Source organism: Hyperolius riggenbachi, chromosome 9 (assembly GCF_040937935.1).
Source record: "Hyperolius riggenbachi isolate aHypRig1 chromosome 9, aHypRig1.pri, whole genome shotgun sequence".
In the NCBI taxonomy this organism is placed as follows: Eukaryota; Metazoa; Chordata; class Amphibia; order Anura; family Hyperoliidae; genus Hyperolius; species Hyperolius riggenbachi.
The window spans coordinates 258,307,407-258,327,558 of record NC_090654.1 but is presented as its reverse complement, the minus strand read 5'-3'; the positions used below and the strand labels follow the sequence as shown (position 1 = coordinate 258,327,558).

Genomic DNA, 20,152 nt, shown 5'->3' with positions numbered 1-20,152 from the left:
ACCTCTGCCCCCTTGTCCCCCCTTTGTGCCTCGCTATATAGTACAGTGTACCGCAGCAAAATGTCATTTTACAGAGTTGAAAAAAAAGCAATTTTTTGGGGAATTTTTTAAAATTTATTTTCTAAAAAAAAAACCCAAGGTGTTTTTGAAGTAATTATTTTTGGGCTTGTTCCCACTTTTAGGCCATTTGTATTGGCAGATTTGATGCCTATCTCATTACGTCTAATGTCTGGGGGGCAGAGGAAGGAGGTATCTGTTTAGGAGGGAAACAGTGACTTGTGTCACTGGTTGTCCTGACTGGCGTAGTAGATAGCATCTTGCAGCGCTGAGTCCCCGGTTTGAATCCCAGCCAGGGCACTATCTGCACAGAATTTGTATGTGCTCCCTGTCTGTGCGGGTTTCCTCCAGGCACTCCAGTTTCCTCTCACATCCCAAAAACATACATATAAGTTTATTGGCTATCCCCCTGAATTGGCCCTAGACTACGATACATACATAGACATATGACTATGGTAGGGACTAAATTGTGAACCCCTCTGAGGGACAGTTAGTGTGAAGTGACAAGACAATATACTCTGTACAGTGCTGCAGAAGATGTTGGCACTATATAAATATTAAATAATAACTGCTCATGTATCTATGCTCCCACTGTTGTATGTTCTGCATGTTGTACAGCGCTATGGATTATGCTGGTGCTCTATAAATAATATTAATGTTGCTTTGCAATGTAAAAGCTATGTGACGTTCACAGTGTGGGCACTGCGTGGGTTATAACATACACGTTAATTCAAAGCCTGCATGCAGGATAACACGATCCATCACTACGCAGAGATGTTAACAGTCCCATAGGATGGCGCTAGTATGGTTGAGGTGACCCAGCAAAAAAAACTCATAGGAACTAAAAAGGTATGGGGTGTCGTAGCACTTTGAAAAAGAATCAGAGACACTCAATTCACTGGCTACAAACCGCAATGACACTGTATTGGCCTGAGGAAGTGGGCTCAGACCCCTGAAATGCGTTGCCTGTGCGAAGACCTTTTTTATTGACATATGGACAGTGACTGTCATTATTGAGGTAAGCCACCTCCCCCTTTCTTGAGTTTAGTGTTTATTAGTTGAGTAGCTGATACCCCCGTTCCCATGAGAAATCTTTTCCTTTTCTCAAACATATCATCCTTTTCTCAAACGGATCATCAGGCTCTGTATGGCTGATATTGTGTTGAAACCCCTCCCACAGTGTGATGTCAGGACAATAGTGCAAACATCACACTGGGAGCCTTGTTGCATTGTGGTAAATAACAGCTGTTTCCAACTGCCAAAAAAGCAAGCAGCTACTTCCACTGACATCACCTGCCAGCAGTAAAAATGTCACCATGTGATAAATGTCAGAATGTTAATCAGGGAGAGGAAATATTTACAATGGGCAAACACTGACTAATCATTTATACGTAATTATTGTAAAAGTTAAGCACTTTTGTTCATTACATTAATTTCACTAATTTCACTAGAGTTCCTCTTTAAACTGTTCTATTTGACTGAATAGTGAAGGCATAGTTATTATTACTCCCAGGGCCGGTTCAAGCAACAATGAGGGCCCAGGGCAAAATAAACCTGCGGGGCCCCCCCAACAGATACCCCGGAGCAAAAATTGGCATTAAGGGACCTTTTTTGCAGCTGGTATAGTCAGGGTTTGAAGCCCCAATTGGTCGGAGCTCCACATTCTGGCTACCCCAGCCTGCATGGGGGACAAGGGGTTAAAAAGTTTCAGGAGGGGGGACCCCACGAAATTAAAAAAAAAAAATTTCCCACACTCTAAAAAAAAAAAATTGGGAAAATAGGAAAAAAATGCCAGGGATCTTCATACAGCCATATTGCGGCTGTATAGCGATCCCTGGCCAAAGCGCTGCGGCTGTGTATAGACCCCCAGGAAACTCTGTCAGGAAATGTATTGCTCTTTCTTTTGATACATGTAAAATTACACTACCGTTAGGTACTAAAAGTGACATTTACCGCATTTAAAAGTATACTTTTTTCCTTCGAAACTTTAAAATCGATTTTCTCAAAAACTATAAGGTCTTTTGGAAAAATTGTTTTTTCCTCTTATTCCCAATGATCTCCTTAACATATCCTGCAAATTTAGGGTTTCTAGAATTTAAGGTGGATTTGCTATTAACCATTAAAGTCGGCTGGTTTTGAAATGTGTATTTTTTTACTTTGAAACTTTAAAATCGATTTTCTCAGGAACTATAAGGTCGATTTGAAATTTTTTTCCTCTTGTAGCCACTGGTGGCCCCTGCAAGCTCTGGGGCCCTGGGGCAGCTGCCTCCTTTGCCTCTATGGTAACGCCGGCCCTGATTACTCCCTATCTGAAGTCTAAAAGTTGTAGAAAGTGCTGTCATTGGAGAACTGCTGAAACGGCAAACAATGACATTAGTAGAATTTCCCTAAGAGGTTTCCTACTCGGTCGACTCAACCATACTAGATTTATATGGGATTGGAACTGATATAGTGTAAATGCCGAAACAGAAGAAGAGAGCAGGAGCCCTTTCGGGAAAAGCTGCACCACCACAGGCGCCTATAATAAAAGCCGCATTTTGTGGCATTACAGGGCCACCAAAGTTTACCTTCTTTGCCACAAATCACAACTTTTAGAATGACCACGATACCCGCTATACAATGCCGAAATGTGGTTTTCTGCAAGCCTGTCTGCAGAAATTGCACCCTCTTGCCACTAATAAGGTGCCAAAATTTACCTTCATAGCCACATATCGCGGCTTTGCGGAAGAGGGGTGTAGGGCTTTAGGAGGGGGGTTAGGTTTAGGCACCACCAGGGGGAGTATTAGGGTTTAGATTCATAGAAAAGCAGATGGTTGGCACTACAGTGAAATGGCATGCACACATCAGCTGCGACAACAGGCAGTTTGCACAGGAGGACTACACATACACCTCTTCTTTAAACCTCTTCAGCGTGCTCAAGCAACAACATCAAATGGCAAGCAGACAAAGATAGCAGGAAAGCTGGCACTGCTGCAAGTGTTCAATTTATTGTAGCAAGGATAAAGTGCAAACGTACAGCATCTTGCAAAAAGTATAGCATGAAAAAACACATACCCTGGTGAGAAGAGGCGTGGAGGATGGTGGGTGCTGGGCACAGGATGCCTGACGGCCGTTTCACGCTAAACAGCGCTTCTACGGAGGCTGCAGCGAAGAAAACGGGAAATCCGATCGGATTTTTCAGTCGAATGAAAAAAAAGCTTTCGATTTTTTTGGGAGATCCGATCGTTTTTATCGAATTACTGTAAAATCGGATCATTTTATTGTATCGTGTGTGGCCACCTTTAGGCACCACGGAGAAAGGAAGGGGGGGGGGTGTTAGGGTTAGGCACCACCAGGTCTAATGCTCAACACACACCATATAATCTTGGTTGTTCAATCTTACCACTTTCATGTAGTATAAGAGCTTATCCAATCAATTATTCAAGGTATTTTCAATCTGCTGGCTCTTATACTACATATATTTGGTAAATCTGTACAACCAAGATTGTATGGTGTGTTTTAAGCTTTAGGGTTAGGCACCACTGGGGTGGGGGGGGGGATGTTTAGCCATAGAAATATTGGTAAATATTACCAATATTTTACTATCAAAATCTAGTAGTAGAATATCGCCAATTTTAGCGATATTTTACTAGGGTCAAACCCCTGCACCCTTTTATCCAGGTGCTTTTTTTTTTTGTATGTGTGCCCGCTTAGGCTCTTTTTACACTGTGTGTGTTGTGTTGCAGTAGACAATATCACATCACAATGCAATGCAATATTCCTAGGGGGCTAGCACATTGATTACGGGGTGTTCGTGCATAGCATGGAGAGCGTTTACAGGGTGATGTGTGTGTTTACATTGGCAGTGAGACATACTTTCATTGTACTGTATGCTTCACTGAATGGTCACGCCTCAACTTTTCGGCAAGGTTGCATTATTATTGTAACGCAACATACTCAGTGTGGAAGGAACCTTAAAGAGACTCTGTAAGATCAAAAAGTTCCCCTGGGGGGTACTTACCTCGGGAGGGGGAAGCCTCAAGATCCTAATGAGGCTTCCCACGCTGTCCTCTGTCCCACGGGGGTCTCGCTGCAGCCCTCCAAACAGCCGCCCGACAGACCCGACAGCCTGTTCAATATTTACCTTTGCAGGCTCCAGCGGGGGCGCTGTTGCGGCTTTCGGCTCCGAAGTAGGCGGAAATACCCGATCTCAGTCGGGTCCGCTCTACAGGCGCCGGAGACTTGCGCCTGCGCAGTAGCGCAGACCTGACGGCGATCGGGTATTTCCGCCTACTTCGGAGCCGCCAGAGCAGGAGCCGGGAAGGTAAATATTTACATCTCCGCTGTTCGGAGGGCTGCAGCGAGACCCCCGAGGGACGGAGGATGGCGTGGGAAGCCTCATTGGGACCCTGAGGCTTCCCCCTCCCGAGGTGAGTACCTCCTAGGCGACTTTTTGATGTTACAGATTTTCTTTAAAGAAAACCAGAAATGAATAAAAAGCCTGTTTTTTTACTTACCCGGGGCTTCCTCCAGCCCCATAAGCATGGATACGTCCCTCCCCGTCCTCACCCGTGCCTCCCACAGTCCGGCCGGAATACTCCGTTCAGCCGCAATCAAACACCGGTAGATGGCTCAGTCTGACTGAGTGACGTCAGCCTGAGTGATGCGCAGAAGGCCCCCTGCTGACGTCACACAGCCGCTTACCGGAGCAGATTGCGGCTGAATGGCGGCGCTGAGGAGGAAGGCGAGGGACTCATCCATGCTTATGGGGCTGCAGGAAACCCCGGGTAAGTAAAAAACACACTTTTTATTCATCTCTGGGTCACTTTAAGGTGGCCACACACCATACATTTCTTAAATATCTTTCCAATTCAAGAAAAGCAATCAATTTTTCTGACTGATTGTAACATTTCAAAAATCTGACCAATGTACAGACACGTGTTCAATTTTTACCCAATTATGAAAAAAGATGATTGGAAACTGAGAAAATCTATCTACTACACACCATTCAATTTTCATAAAAATTATTCTGAAATATCCACCACTCTGGATCATCTTTTATCGAATAAAAACGGGAAATCCGATCGGATTTCTCGCTTGAATAAAAAAGCTTTCATTTTTTGGGGGAAATCTTATCGTTTTTATCGAATTGCCATAAAATCGGATCATTTTATTGTATCGTGTGTTGCCACCTTTATTGTGTTGTCTGGGCCTTAGACCCCTTCTTTTAGAGAGGGAACAGACTAGTGCCTGCAGGAAACGCAGACGATTTCTTGCAAGGATTTTTTTTGCATTATGTGTGCGTTTGTCTGTGATTGAAGTTTTTTGTTACAGTAGCCAGTGATTATAAATGAGGATTCTCATGCGTTGTGTGGAAAAGTATTGAGCACCAGATAAGTTTAGGGGATGCAAAAGGAATTCCCATGCTTTGATTGCCAGAGCTTCCGGCTAACGGCAATCTGGTCGTAGCCATTAGTTTCTAATAAACAGGGGACCCCCCAAACTAAAAAAACTAAAGCTAAAGCTAAACTAAAAGAAACTAAAGCTAAAATTGCACAACAGGACCCTTGCCCGCTTTGGGCATTGCGCTTGCTTTAGCTACTGCCTCCGATCACACAACTTTACTAAACCTATTCTGTTGGTGGCGTATTCCCTGCTGTGTCCCCTATGTCTTACAAACTGGTGGTCATGTCCAGGATGTTGCGAGCAGGAAGCGGCTTTTGGTGCCCTAAACTAGCGCCAAGTATCGCAGCCTGTATCTTTTTTTAAATGTGATACAGAATCGCAGATGGCTCCTGAAAATGCAGCAGGTCCATAGGAAATCATGAATTGCTTTTATGATTGGCGCAAACGGCTTTAAATTCAACAATTGTGACTAAGGGCCAGTTCACATGGTCAAACTGAAGGTGGTGAAGGACGGCTGCAACGCTCGTTGTTTCCCATCATTAGCGCAAATTCCGTGCTCGCTCACGTTGTTTCCCACTGTCTCGCTTTTTCCCTGGATGCTACAGGATCGGGTAACTGCGGGCCCAAAAAATGCAACACACGTCACGAAGATAGCCAAATGCTTCTCTGCACGCTTGTAAAAAAGCATCTGAGGGAGATGTGTGGGGGGCAGGGGGGGGGGGGGGTTGTGAGCTGGGGAGTGCACCCGAACTCTTGCACAGGGTAGAAGGAAAGCCATAGAGAAGTGCACCTTGTAAACCCCCCCCCCCCCCCTCATCTGTGACTAATCACAAGTATCACAAGTGTAATTTGATCTGTCAGCTGTGTCAGTTGGCTGCCTCAGCAGACCAGCTAATGTGTAAATACGGGATGTTAATCCTGAATCTGTTTCCATTAAAGCAGGAAGTAGACACACTGCAGATTTATTGCAGGATTTGTATCGGCTGTAACAAACAAATGTTTTTCTTTAAATGTTATTATGCTATTGGTTATCTTTTAAAGCAGCGATGAAGTTCTGAGTTTTAATCTCATCATGTTAGGAGGTATCATTTGAAAATGCCCTTAACATCAATTCAGAAAGATGTTATCAATAAATCCCAAGGGTATTTGAATTTAGAATGCATAAACCATCAGCCAAACCTGCTGTGACTTTATGGGGTGCGCAGAGGAGAAAGAACGTACAGAATGGAATGATTTGAGCTAGAAACACTTTAGCAGCACATCCAGCAGCCAGAGCAGGGAAGTTTGGTCCTCTCGGAGCGCCGTATGGACAGGGAGCTCTGGAGGAGGCAGCTGGAGGAGGCACACGGCGTCCCAGACAACGAGATCACGTGACCGGGAAAAAAGCCTCAAACTCCGCCCCGAGCACGTGACACAGGCACAGCACAGTAAGTGGCACTTACCTGCTTGTAGCAGCGGTTACACTTGCGGTGACCTCCTTCCTATCATCTTAGCAGGCCGAGTGTGACTGGCAAGGGGGCAGTGTGGCAGCCACTTGCTGGGTCATATGTATCCTCCTCCCGGGCAGTAGCTATCCTGCAGGCTGAGGAATAGAATGGAGGGGCGTTTTTACAGGAATATTATTATTATTATTATTGATGTATAAAGCGCCAACATATTCCGTGGCGCTGTACAAAGTAAGGCTCCATTCACACTTGCTGATCGCAAAACGCTAGCAATTTTGCTGTGGCGTTTTTTGGCGATTAACGCCAAAAAAATCACCAATCACACCTGGTGGTTCTTTAGTGATCGCGTTTTGCGCTTCTATAGCACTAAAACGTGATCACCGGGAAACCACCTGAAAATGGTGCAGGCTACACGTTTGCGTTTAGCATTTTTGGGCGATTTGCGGCGATTAGCGCAAATCGCTCAAATGAGAACGGGCCCATAGACTTTTATTACCATAGTGCTTTGAAAAGCGCTAACGTTTGAGCTTTTTGCCAAAATCGCCGACAAACCGCTCAAGTGTGAATGGGCCCTTAGACACAAACATAGGGTACATATTTAATACAGACAATGGTGTACACCAGGGGTCTCAAACTCGCGGCCCATAGACTTTTATTACCATAGCGCTTTGAAAAGCGCTAACGTTTGAGCTTTTTGCCAAAATCGCCGGCAAACCGCTCAAGTGTGAATGGGCCCTTAGACACAAACATAGGGTACATATTTAATACAGACAATGGTGTACACCAGGGGTCTCAAACTCGCGGCCCGCGGGCCATTTGCGGCCTTCGATACAATATTTTGTGGCCCTTGCCGGCAAAAGCTTCCTTATAGTTCGCTTCAGTGCTCCCAAGTAATCCGCCGCATTCCCGCCGCTAAACGAGGGCTGCAGAGCCCCCAAATCGCCCGGGGGGCAATCCGCCGGCATTTCCTGGAAGGGGCAGAGCTTTCTGCTTCAGCTCTGCCCCTCCTGACGTCAATCGCCGCACGGATCGCCGCCTTTCCCCGCCCCTCTCTGTGAAGGAAGAGTGAGAGGGGCGGGCAGAGGCGGAGGTGCGCCGCGATTGTGAAATTCCTTATGCGGCCCAGCCTCATCCTGACTTTGCCTCCTGCGACCCCCCAAGTAAATTGAGTTTGAGACCCCTGGTGTACACCAATATACAAGATACATAATTAGTGACAAAATACAAAGAATGATCCAAAATCCAAAATTGGTAATGACAGAGATAAAAGTAACATGATGAGTAACATGTATAATGATTTCCAAGACACAAAAGGGGAGAGAGCCCTGCCCTTGCGAGCTTACAATCTAAAGGAAATGGGGGGGGGGGGTGGACAAGAGGAGGGGTAGTATACGATGAAAATTATAGAGGCAGTGTGTTTTAAGATGCCTAGTAGGAGTGCAATTTGGTCTTAGGACAAAGGGAAGTGGCCTAAGGTAGCACACCTGCCAGGGCTGCAGCAGGCAGGGAAGAGATAACAGTTGTGCACCAGGCTAGTATGCCCAATATATGCACATCTGAAGTAAGAGAATATGTGAGCTGACCTAATATATTTCCTTTTAAAGTGAACCAGATATGAAGAATTAAAAAGATTTTATAGATACCTGGGGCTTCCTCCAGCCCCGTCTGCCTGGATCGCTCCCACGCCACCGTCCTCCGCTGCCTGCAGCTACGAGAACCAGGTCCCCGCACTTCTGTCAGTCAGACCCAGTCTAGCGTAAGAGAAGTGCGCTGTTTGCGTATCTCTCCAGCAGCCGCTGGAGAGATACATAGAGGGCGCACTTCTGCGTAGCTGGCTCCGATGACGTCAGTGACAGGACCCGGATCTCGTAGCTGAGGGCAGTGGAGGACGGTGGCGTGGGAGCGATCCAGGCAGACGGGGCTGGAGGAAGCCCCAGGTATGTATAAAATCTTCTAAACCTGTTTCAAATATTCTCAGGGTCTATTTCTACTACCATATTGCATTCCGCATATGGTTTTCTGTATGCGGATTTCCACGTTTTTTCTGCGAATGTTAACACATAAATCCGTACGCAGCTATCAGTCCTTGTATGGGAAAACAGTGGCATGCAATTCATATTTTTTCTGCATCGCACCACAATTGTAAATTGGCATTCAATGGAAATGACTCCATTGACATGCATTGGTTTCAGTTTCAACGCGAGAAATCGCATTACAAGTTGGCACTTAGTGGAAAACGGAGACTCAGAGATGAAACAAGTGAAAGATTTTTTACTTACCCGGGGCTTCCTCCAGCCCCATAAGCACGGATGTGTCCTTCGCCGTCCTGCGGCTTCCCATTCAGCCGCGATTAGCCCTGGTAATAGGCTCAGTTGTGTCCAGTCTGGGTCTTCTGCGCATGTGCGGACCTCCCGCGCATGCTCAGTAGACCCGGCCTGACCTGACTGAGCCATTTACCGGGGCTGATTGCCGCTAAACGGAGGACGGCGAGGGACGCATCCGTGCTTATGGGGCTGGAGGAAGCCCCGGGTAAGTAAAAAATCTTTCACTTGTTTCATCTCTGAGTCACTTTAACCACTTGAGGACCGTGGGCTTACACCCCACTAGTGACCGGGCTATTTTTCTACAATTTAGGCCACTGCAGCTGCTGGGCTGTACAACTCAGCACACAAGTTATTCCCCCCCCCTCCCCTTTTTCTGCTCGCCAACAGAGCTTTCTGTTGGTGGGCTCTGATCGCTGCTGAGGTGTTTGTTTATTTTTTTAAATTTATTTATTTGGGTTTTTTTAAATAAATTTGGGCATTTTTTGTTTATTTCCCTCTCTCCCCCTGACAGCCAATCCCAGCGATTGACTCTCATAAACATCAGCCTATGAGAGCCGTTCGCTCTCTGTGCCTCCCAGGGGGACAGCCGGGTTACATGGCTGTCCCCAGTACAGCGCTGCCTTAGATCGCAGTGCTGTACATTGTAAATAGATGTGCGTGCATTGGCGCTCAATCACCTGCAAAACCCCACCCCAGGACTTAATGCCTATTGCCGTTAAACGGTCCTGGGGCTGCCGCCTAGTTCACGCCAATTGGTTGTGTAGTATGGATAATTACTAGAACATTAATAAATCCTTTTTTTGTATAGTGCTTTTCTCCTGTCGGACTCAAAGCGCTTGCGAGGCAGCCACTAGAGCGCACTCAGGAGGCAGTAGCAGTATTAGGGAGTCTTGCCCAAAGAGCTCCTTACTGAATTACTGGCTTACTGAACAGGAAGAGCCGAGATTTGAACCCAGGTCTCCTGTGTCAGAGGCAGGGCCCTTAACCATTACACCATCCAGCCAGTACTAGTAGCAAAGAAAATATTTTCATATTTTTATTTTCAGTTATATGCTGCACATGCGCAGTATGTCCGTTCTGCTCCCTTGTGGCTGTGCTGAGTCACGGGTCAGGAGCGCGCTCACCCACCCCAATCAGCGCTCACGCCAGGAAGCAGGAGTGAGCACGCCCCTGTTCTGTGACATCACTACGGGGTCACAGGGGAGCAGAACAGACATACTGCTCATGCGCAGCACAGAATGTCCAGGTTTGGAGTCTCCCAGGACGGAGGTGAACAGGAGGCGCGGTAAATATTTGATTATTGCCCCCTACCCACTACAGTTTCAGTTTTTACCAGAACCTTTCAGCTCCGGTAAAATGATGGTAAAAGGGATGAACGGGTATTGTTTGAAAGGAAATAAATATAGCAGCCTCCATATTCCTCTCATACTGACTGGATGGAAGAGTTATGGATTTGCTACAGATAGGGAATTGGTTACATTTATACTTAAAGCAAAATGCACAAATAAGCTACAGTTTAGGGCCCTATGCTGTACATATGCCTCATTAGACTGCAGGCTAATGATGTGTTCTGTTTTAAAGGGGGGGGGGGGGGGGGGGGAGGGGGAGCTGTGAAAGGACAAAGTGTGGCATATGACTGAGTGGGAGGGTTAAGGAGGGAGAACAGTGAAGGTGGTCTGCCATTTGGATCTTTTTGGCGATGTGTTGAGTTATTGGCTGCTGTACACACACTGGGCTTGATTCACTAAACCGTGATAACTCAAATATCACACCTTATGAAAAGATATCACACCTTATGAAAATATATCACACCTTATCAAAGGTAACATGCCTAATCAGAGTAGCATAGCGAGCCCTATAAACGTATGCCTGCTAATTGGCAATGGCACTCGTCCTGCCCTGAGCCCCTGCGGGTTCGTAGCGCTCGCTATGCTACTCTGATAAAGCGTGTTAACTTTGATAAGGTGTGATATCTTTGATAAGGTGTGATATTTAAGTTATCACGGTTTAGTGAATCAAGCCCACTAGGTTCATGGCTGAGGTGGTCCTGACCGACTGTCTGGGCCGAGAACAATCTAACGGATGTACGGAGCTCAGGTTGCCTACACAGGTTCATATTCTGTAACCTGCCAGTTTGGGGATTCAATACCCCAGGTCACGGGGCCAGTGCTGTACAGACACATCAAAGGCCTCAGGGCATTCTGTTGGTATGAAGGGTGGTGAAGGACCGATGGAGTAGGTGGGGTAAGTTGGGGAACAATGCCCTCAGTCAAGATGATCCATTAGACTGATCACACGTCGTCACACAGAGGGGGATAGACGGCTGTTGCACACACACAAGAGTCTTGGTAAAGGTAGCCTTAGCTAAGAACTATCTAGTATGTTCTTGGTTGTTGTTGGCTTCGACCACTTTTTCTAACCTTGACACAGTCTATCAATGACCAATGGCTGAAATCAATAAAACAAATCTGATTGGCTGTTTGTGGCTCCGCCACCTTAATAAATTTGCAACCCTAGTCACCCAATGACCGACTGTAGCAGGTTTGAGGCCTCTGCTATTAGCAGTGTAACAATGGCAGCAGTTTAAATATTTTTCTCCAATAGCTGAATTTTGATTGGCTGTTGACGGCTCCACCCACTTTCCTGAATATTAATCCCAGTTACCAAGTGAGCAAGTGAGCCAAGTTTGTCAACCCTGCCATTAATAGTGTAAGAATGGCCACAGTTTACATTTTGCCATGTAAAATGAATGACTGTAATTTGAATGGCTGCTTATTCTCTGCCCACTTTCCTTGAGTTTTTAACCTCGGTCACCAAGTAACCAGCTGTGCCAAGTTTGGGGACTTTGGATTTATTACTGTGAGAATAGCAGCCTTTTAAAGTTTTCCCATTCACGTAAATGGGTGAAATCCAATTGGCTGTTTGTAGCTCCGCCCATGTGTGTAGGGGGGATGTGAGACCCCCAGAACATATCATCACAGGTAGTAAGGGATCTGTATACCAAGTTTCGTTGAAATCGGGCAAGGTTCTTTCGAGTGATCGTGGTACATACATACATACATACATACATACACACACATCCGCCTATTAGGGTGAGTTGCCAATCGCCAGAATATCCTATATTTTATTTTATTTTATTGATGTGTTTTTACATTGGGAAGATTTAGCTTCATTTTATTTTCTTAGAGGGACTGGAAGATGAAACAGAATCTCTTCAACAAGAACCCAGACCAAAATAATACATTTACTGGATCTTTTAAGTGTACCTGAGATGTAAAAAAAAAAACAAAAAAAAAAAACCCATACAAACATACCTGAGACTTTCTCCAGCCCTGTTCAGGCTCGTTGGACCCTCGGCGTCCTCCCAGGCCACCTGGATCCTCCGGTAAGCCGTGCACGCTCCTCCGTCACCCTCCCGCTGTCGGGAGTGTTTTGCGCCTGCGCAGTAGTACTCCGCAGAAAACACACCCGGCGGTGGGGATGCAATAGGGGGTGGAATCATGGCCAAGTTGCGCATGCGCAGTTCCTTCCGACTGGCTACATTGGAACTGGATCCAGGTGGCCCGGGAGGACGACAAGGGATCTACGAGCCTTAAAGAGACACTGAAGCGAAAAAAAAATTATGATATTATGATTTGTATATGTAGTACAGCTAAGAAATAAAACATTAAGATCAGATACATCAGTCTAATTGTTTCCAGTACAGGAAGAGTTGAGAAACTCCAGTTGTTATCTCTATGCAAACAAGCCATTAAGCTCTCCGACTAAGTCTTAAGGCCCATACACACGTCGAATTTTTACGAACGACCTGTCGTTTGAACGTTCCGTCGTTTGACGTGCGAACGACGGAACGTTCAAACGACGGGTCGTTCGCAAATATCCGACGTGTGTATGGGCCTTTAATCGTGGAGAGGGCTGTTATCTGACTTTTATTATCTCAACTGTAAGTGAACTGTTTACTTTTTCTCTGCTAGAGGAGAGGTCATTACTTCACAGACTGCTCTGAAAGACTTATTTTGAATGCTGAGTGTTGTGTAATCTGCACATATTATAGAATGATGCAATGTTAGAAAAAACACTATATACCTGAAAATAAAAGTATGAGAATATTTTCTTTGCTGCTAATCTTCTACTAATTATTCATAGTACACAACCAATTCACTATATCATATTTTTTTTTTTTTTTGCTTCGGTGTCTCTTTAACGGGGCTGCAGGAAGCCCCAGGTATGGATACTGTATATGTTTTGTTTTTTGTTTTTTTTCTTTTTACATCTCAGGTTTACTATAAGGCTAGGTTAAGAGTGGCCATTTGCATTCCCTGTAAAACAGTAACAGAATGGAAAAATCGCACCAAGCGCTATCTGCTGGGAACGCTGCATAGTTGGTGCATTGCAGTGGGGCAAGCTGCGTTAAAATTGGGCCGTTATGACACATGATTTTTGATTACCCATACAGTTATCATATTTGCTTTTGTGCGCAAGTAATATTGCTTGTTTATAAATTACAAGTTCCCCAAAAAACAGTATACCTGTTCTGAAAGCTGCCATTGCATTGTAATCATAGCTGCTGTATTTATATATTAAAATCTATCTAGTGATTATCGTTCAGCTCAGTATAGTTTAGTTTCAGCACTCTGCTGGCTGTATACTAATTGTAGCAAAAAGAGGAATGTAAACAAAAGATAAGGTTATCACATCTTCTGATGTGGCCAGAATCTTTCAGGAGCTTTCCACTGAAGAATAAAGTGCTGTGTTTAACTGTTTGAATGATGTTCTGCTACAATTTGTTTTTTTTTTGTTTTTTTGTCAGAGAAAATGCTGAGATTCAAACCACTATAAGCACACCTGAACTGTACTTAAAAGTGTTGACTTTTACTTACCTGGGGTCTCTTCCAGCAACCCATAGTCCGTGATATCCCTTGGCATCATCTGTGTCCCCTCCATGAGAACTGGAGAACTCCAGTTGCGCCTACTATGCATGCACGTTCCTGTCTGCGTGCTCAATGCATAATCATTTAGCAACTAGGATTTTTTTTTAACTCATTGCCCATCCCTGCTACTAAGTAAGAGCATTGTATTAAAGGGCTAGTTCAAACCGGGCGCATTGGTAGCGGTTTGCTGATCGGCGGTGATCAGCAAAAAGCTGTTATTTCACTGTACGGGAAAGCGATTTAGGAATTATTGCGCTTTGTGATTCTTTAAAGAGAACCAGAGATGAAGCACCCTCATGTATTTTATTACATTTATCAGTGGGAACATGACAGTAAACACCTACTCTGCTTTTAGTTTCATTCTTATCTGCTTAATTAGTCTATTATCAGCTGTGATAAGAATCCCCGACTGGCTCAGTCTAGGTTTGACCTAGTGATAAGAATACCCGACTGGCTCAGTCTAGGTTTGACCTGGAATCATTATAGCTGAGTCACTCTTCTGTGGAGTCTTTTCAAGCCCAAGTCTGCCACCTCCTGGCTCAGATTTCCTGCTTTGCATACTGAGAGCTGTGATGACATGGGAGGGGCTGCTCCATCTGAGAGAAAAGCTCTGAAACAGATAAGTGTGGCTGCAATATGATCTGTGTGCTCTGTGTGCATTCTGCATAGATAATGATGATGACTGCAGTTTCATTCCTATGAGAGAAACTTCCTACAGGCAGCTGCACATCATACCAAAATGAAAGTACACAGATGAAAGGCTGCAGCTACCTTTCTCATATAGCCTAGACAGCAGCCTAGTCTCATATAGCCTAGACAGCACATCCAGAACAACTTATAACCTGGAAGCAGAAGGGATATGAGCCGGCGGCCATATTTGATTTTTCCTGGTGTGGAGCAATAATGGATAAAAAACACTAAAATTGGCACACCAGAGCAGCGAAATTATCAGGTAGAGCATTTATTCTTTACAAGCTATCGACTGATACGTTTATTTTGTGTGAAACGTTCATCTCTAGTTCCCTTTAACAGTGAATTGCAATCGCTCCAAAAATGCTGCCTGCACCATTAGCAAATCGCTAATCACTGGTGATCGCTACAGTGTGAACACTACCACTGACTTGCATTAGCAGCAGCATTTTGCTGATCGCCAGTGATTAGCAAATCACTGAAAAATTGCCCAGTGTGAACTAGCCCTAACTCCTCTGAGTTGTTCAGATGTCTATTGCGGCAGCTACTGAAAGAGAGAGTCTGGGAAAGTGATAGACTTTGTGTATGTATATCACATGTTCCTCTTATCCGCACTTCCATGTTGATCCACTTCGGGATTTTCTCTCTTCTGTCAGACAAGCGAGCAAAGGAATCCATACCAGGATTTGGCTGTTTCCCCTTAGAGGTTCACCAAGCTGGGAGATAAAAGCCCAATCAACCCAGCCCCAAGCCACCTTTTCTGTTTCTTTCTATCCATGTGCAACAGTGTCACTCCCGTTCCATGTACAGCAGTCCCACTCCTTCATGTACAGCTCTCTCTTTCGCCTTACTTTTCCATTGGCAGGTTTCTTTTCCTTATTCGCCATCTCCTTTTACATGCCAGTCTGTCCCCCTTGGGCAGTAACCGCCCAAGGCCCAGGCCTTTGTGTCCTTTGCAGAAATCCGGTCCTACGCAGCATAGTACAGCCTGATCTGGGAGGGCACATAGGTTGGCTGTACTTGGCTGTAAAGGTATTGTGATTCATGCTGAAAAAGGCAGCTATATTTGAATTTGTTTGGTCCAACACAAATATTAATCCCCTATCACAGCACCCGGTGCTGCATGCATATCGACACAGCCTCTATCATGATCATGTGTGCTATTGCCATGCTCCCTTCTTTAGCAAAATATGGAAGTAGAGCTCAGGATGATGGTAGTACTAGACTACTACATACATTTTCCCTTCTTAAAGGACAGCTGAAGTGAGGGGTATATGGAGGCTGCCATATTTATTTTATTTTAAAGAGAACCCGAGGTGGGATTTAATTATGCTAGTGGGGCACAGAGGCTTGTTGTGCACACTAACACCAGCTTCTGTTGCCCCATGGTGTGCCTCCAAGACCCCCCTGCGCGCCACTAAACCCCCCCGCAGTTCTGGCGACACACAGCATGTCGCCAGCACAATGTTTACCTATGCCTGTCTGTTAGCGCCGCTCCCCCGCCTCCTCCGTATCGGCGCTACCCACCCACGTCACTTCCCTCCAATCAGCGGGAGGGAAGGGACACGGGCGGGTAGCGCCGATATGGAGGAGGCGGGAGAGCGGCGCTGACTGATGCCGCATAGGTAAACATTGTGCTGGCGACACGCTGCGTGTCGCCAGCACTGCGGGGGCTATAGCGGTGCGCAGGGGGGTCCTGGAGGCACACCATGGGGCAACAGAGGCTGGTGTTAGTGTGCACAACAAGCCTCTGTGCCCCACTAACATAAGTAAATCCCACCTCGGGTTCTCTTTAAGCAATACCAGTGGCCTGGCTGTCCTGATGATCCTCTGCCTTTAATACTTTTAGCCATAGACCCTGAACAAGCAAGCAGCAGATCAGATATTATTGTCAGATCTGACAAGATTAGCTGCATGCGTGTTCTGGTGTTATTAAGACACTACTGCAGCCAAAAAGATCAGCAGGATAGCCAGGCAACTGGTATTGTTTAAAAGGAAATAAATATGGCAACCTCCATATCCCTCTCGCTTCAGTTGTCCTTTAAAAAGCACATCAGGGGCTGCAGATTGCCTGGCTTTCCTGCTGGTCCTCTGCCTCTAATACTTTTAGCTAAAGCCCCTGAACGAGCATGCAGATCTTGTGCTCTGACTGAAATCTGACTGGATTTGCTGCATGCTTGTTTCAGGTGTGTGAATCAGACATTACTGCAGCCAAATAGATCAGCTGTACAGCCAGGCAACTGTTATTGTTTAATAGGAAATAAATATGGCAGCCTCCATATCCCTTTCACTTAAGGGGCTTGATTTACAAAAGAGTGATAACTGAGTTATCACGCCTAAAAGCTTCGCACGTGCAAACTTGCGCGCAAGCCATTTTGCGCGCGTGTTGCGCATGCAAAGTTTCAGCACTCCCGCATTAACGTTTACGCTATGCCATACGCACAATAAGTCCGCTTTGCACGTGAAAGCGACAGCGCTTTGTGTGCTAATCTATTAGGCCCGATGCACACCAAAAAACGCAAGCAGATCCGCAAAACGCTAGCGTTTTTAGCTGCGTTTTTTCTTATTATTTTGAAGCGTTTTGCTAGCGTTTTGCGGTTTTGTGCTGCGGTTTTTGGTACAGCAGATTACAGATATTGTTACAATAAAGCTGTTACTGAACAGCTTCTGTAACAAAAACGCCTGGAAAACCGCTCTGATCTAGCGTTTTTCAGAGCAGTTTGCGTTTTTCCTATACTTTACAATAAGGCAGAAACGCCTCCGCAATCCAAAATCTGCAGCAGCCCGGGAGTATGCGTTTCTGCAAAATGCCTCCCGCTCTGGTGTGCACCACCCCATTGAAATACATTACCCTAGCGTTTCCACATCCGTAATTGGATCTGAAAACGCTGCCGAACCGCTCTGGTGTTCACTAGGCCTTAGAGTGTATGCTTAGCATGCCCGTGCTAAGTTGGTTTGCATGCGATGTAATGCACGTAAAGCTTTACGCGCGTAAACTTATGACTTCACGCGATGTCATTAGTTTACGCATGTAAAGCTTTACGCGCATGATATCACGTGCAAAGCAGCTTTGCACGGGCATGCTAAGTGTTAGCACTCTTTTGTGAATCAAGCCCAAGGTGTCTTAATAGTTGAGGAGGGGGGCATTGTGGAATTCTTTAATTCTTTTCCTGTTTGTAGTGTGTGACTGCTCAGCCTGGAGTGACATTTCACATATACCGATCTTTCCTCTCACAGCGACATAAGGGTTACCAGACTTTCTAGTTCCTGCTAAGAGACTGAATACAAACAGAGGTGGATCACTGCAACCACGGAGTCCACGAAGATGGGCAAAAGTGGAAGGAAAGTCCCCAAAGACCCCGAAGCTCCAGAAGTAGGCCGCCATGCCACCTGGAGCCTGGCCGTGTTCACCTGTGTGTTTGGAGTTTACATTAAGACGTTACACCCGTCTGTGCCCGGAGGAGATTCAGGTAAGGTAAAAACCGCAGAGGAACTGTGTCTTGTGTTTGTATGTATGCAAACTTTATAAAGCTCAGCTAAGCAATCCATCATATCACTCCATAGAGATAGTGCTGATTTCCTCCGCAATGCTATACAGTAATCAGAATTAGCTTTATTCCTCATGTATGACAGGTGTTGCACCTGGAATTGTTTTCGGTACACACAGACATTAGCCATAGTGCAATTTAGAGGGAAACTTAAAGAGACTCTGTATAAAAAACAAAACCAAGAAAAAAACCTCCCCTGGGGGTTACTTACCTGGAAAGGAGGAGGCCTCAGGGTTCAAATGAAGCTTCCCCCATCCCTGTAGCTGCAAGCAGTCCAGCGCTGGCTCCCCCGAAGCATCCTGCAATCCTCCCTCGACAAGCCTGACAAGGCTTGATATACTTACCTTCCCTGGCTCCAGCGGGTGGCGCTGTCGCGGCTCTCAGAACGGAAATAGACGAAAACAGCCGATTCTGGTGGGGTCCACTCTACTGCACCTGCGCATTAGAGTGGACCCGACTGGAATCTGCTACTTCCGTCTATTTTCGAGACCAGCGCGGCAACTGTGCCTTCGCTGTAGCCAGAAAGTTAAATATTTACATGCTCGCCATTCCTGGACCTGCAGCGAATTCACGTTGGGATGGAGGAGGACGGGGGAAGCCTCAATAGGATCCAAAGGCGTCCCCCTCCCGAGGTGAGTACCACCCAGGGGCATAGTTTTAATACAGATTCTCTTTAAGCCTTGCTAACAAAACAAAAAAAACTGCTTACTTACCTGCAGCTTCTACCGACTCCTACAGTCGCCCTGTGCCTGCGCCGGTACTAAACGAGCCTCCGGTCCCACGCTGCAGCTTAGTTTCGTTTTCGCAGACTGCGCCTCCGTGGCCCTGGCCGCACCCGTCCTCATTTGCGCTCCCGTGGCTGGGAGTGTCCTGCACAGTGCGAGAAAATCTCTACTGCGCCTGCGCAGGACGCTTCTGGCTACGGGAGCACAAACGAGGACGCCAATCACCGAAAACAAAACTAAGCTGCGGCGGGGGAGCAGAGGCTCGTTTAGTACCGGTGCGGGCACAGGGCGACTGCAGGGGGCCGGTAGAAGCCCCAGGTAAGTAAAACTTTAGACAAGCTTAAGTTTTCCTTTAAAGAGAATCTGTACTCTAATATTCTTAGAATAAAAAGCATACCATTCTATTCCTTATGTTCTCCTGGGCCCCTCTGTGCTGTTTCTGCCACTCTCTGCTGCAATCCTGGCTTGTAATTAAAAGTTTTAGGCAGTGTTTACAAACAAACTAACCAGCTTGTGATAGGCTCACATAAGCAGAGTGTGTGAGTCATACAGAGTGTGCAGGGGGCCTGCAGAGGGTGTGTATCGCTTCTATCCAATCACAAGCAGCCCTGCACATTCCACACATTCAAGCCTTAGCCTGACAGACACGACAGAGGAAAGGAGATAAGATTTATTACATAGACAGTGCAATTAGGAAAGGCTGCAGTAAGCCAGAGCACATTAGAACAGGCATAGGAACTTATAGGATAGAAGAACTAAGGCTGAAAAATGTGTTACAGAGTCTCTTTAACAGACAGTAAAAGAATAAACATTCTTCTTGCACGATCCAATTTACTTTTTCTCCTAGGAGATATTGTCACACCTTATCAATATAATGCCTTTTAAAGGGAATCTGTAACAAGAAAAAAAAAAAAACAGCCCCTGGGGGATACTTACCTCGGGAGGAGGAAGCCTCTGGATCCTAATGACTTCCCCCATCCTCCTAAACCTCAGGGATCCAGCGCTGTCTCCCCCGAAAATAGAGCCCACCAGGATGTGGGCAGCGCA

The 20,152-nt window shown here is 45.9% G+C and overlaps 1 protein-coding gene across 5 annotated transcripts in view; it reads left to right on the top strand.

Moving 5' to 3' along the window:
* TMEM260 (transmembrane protein 260) overlaps nucleotides 1–20,152 on the top strand; it is a 162,476-nt gene that overhangs the window by 2,278 nt on the left and 140,046 nt on the right. For 2 of the 5 annotated variants that reach the window (XM_068254381.1, XM_068254377.1), the window contains exons 1-2: nucleotides 6,757–6,869; nucleotides 18,070–18,302. In XM_068254381.1, coding sequence (XP_068110482.1) covers nucleotides 18,158–18,302 — 145 coding nt within the window. In that variant the 5' untranslated portion in view covers nucleotides 6,757–6,869; nucleotides 18,070–18,157. Of the gene's footprint in view, nucleotides 1–6,756; nucleotides 6,870–6,929; nucleotides 7,119–12,577; nucleotides 12,597–18,069; nucleotides 18,303–20,152 lie in introns of those variants that run through there. The other 3 variants (XM_068254378.1, XM_068254380.1, XM_068254379.1) reach the window with 3 other exon arrangements.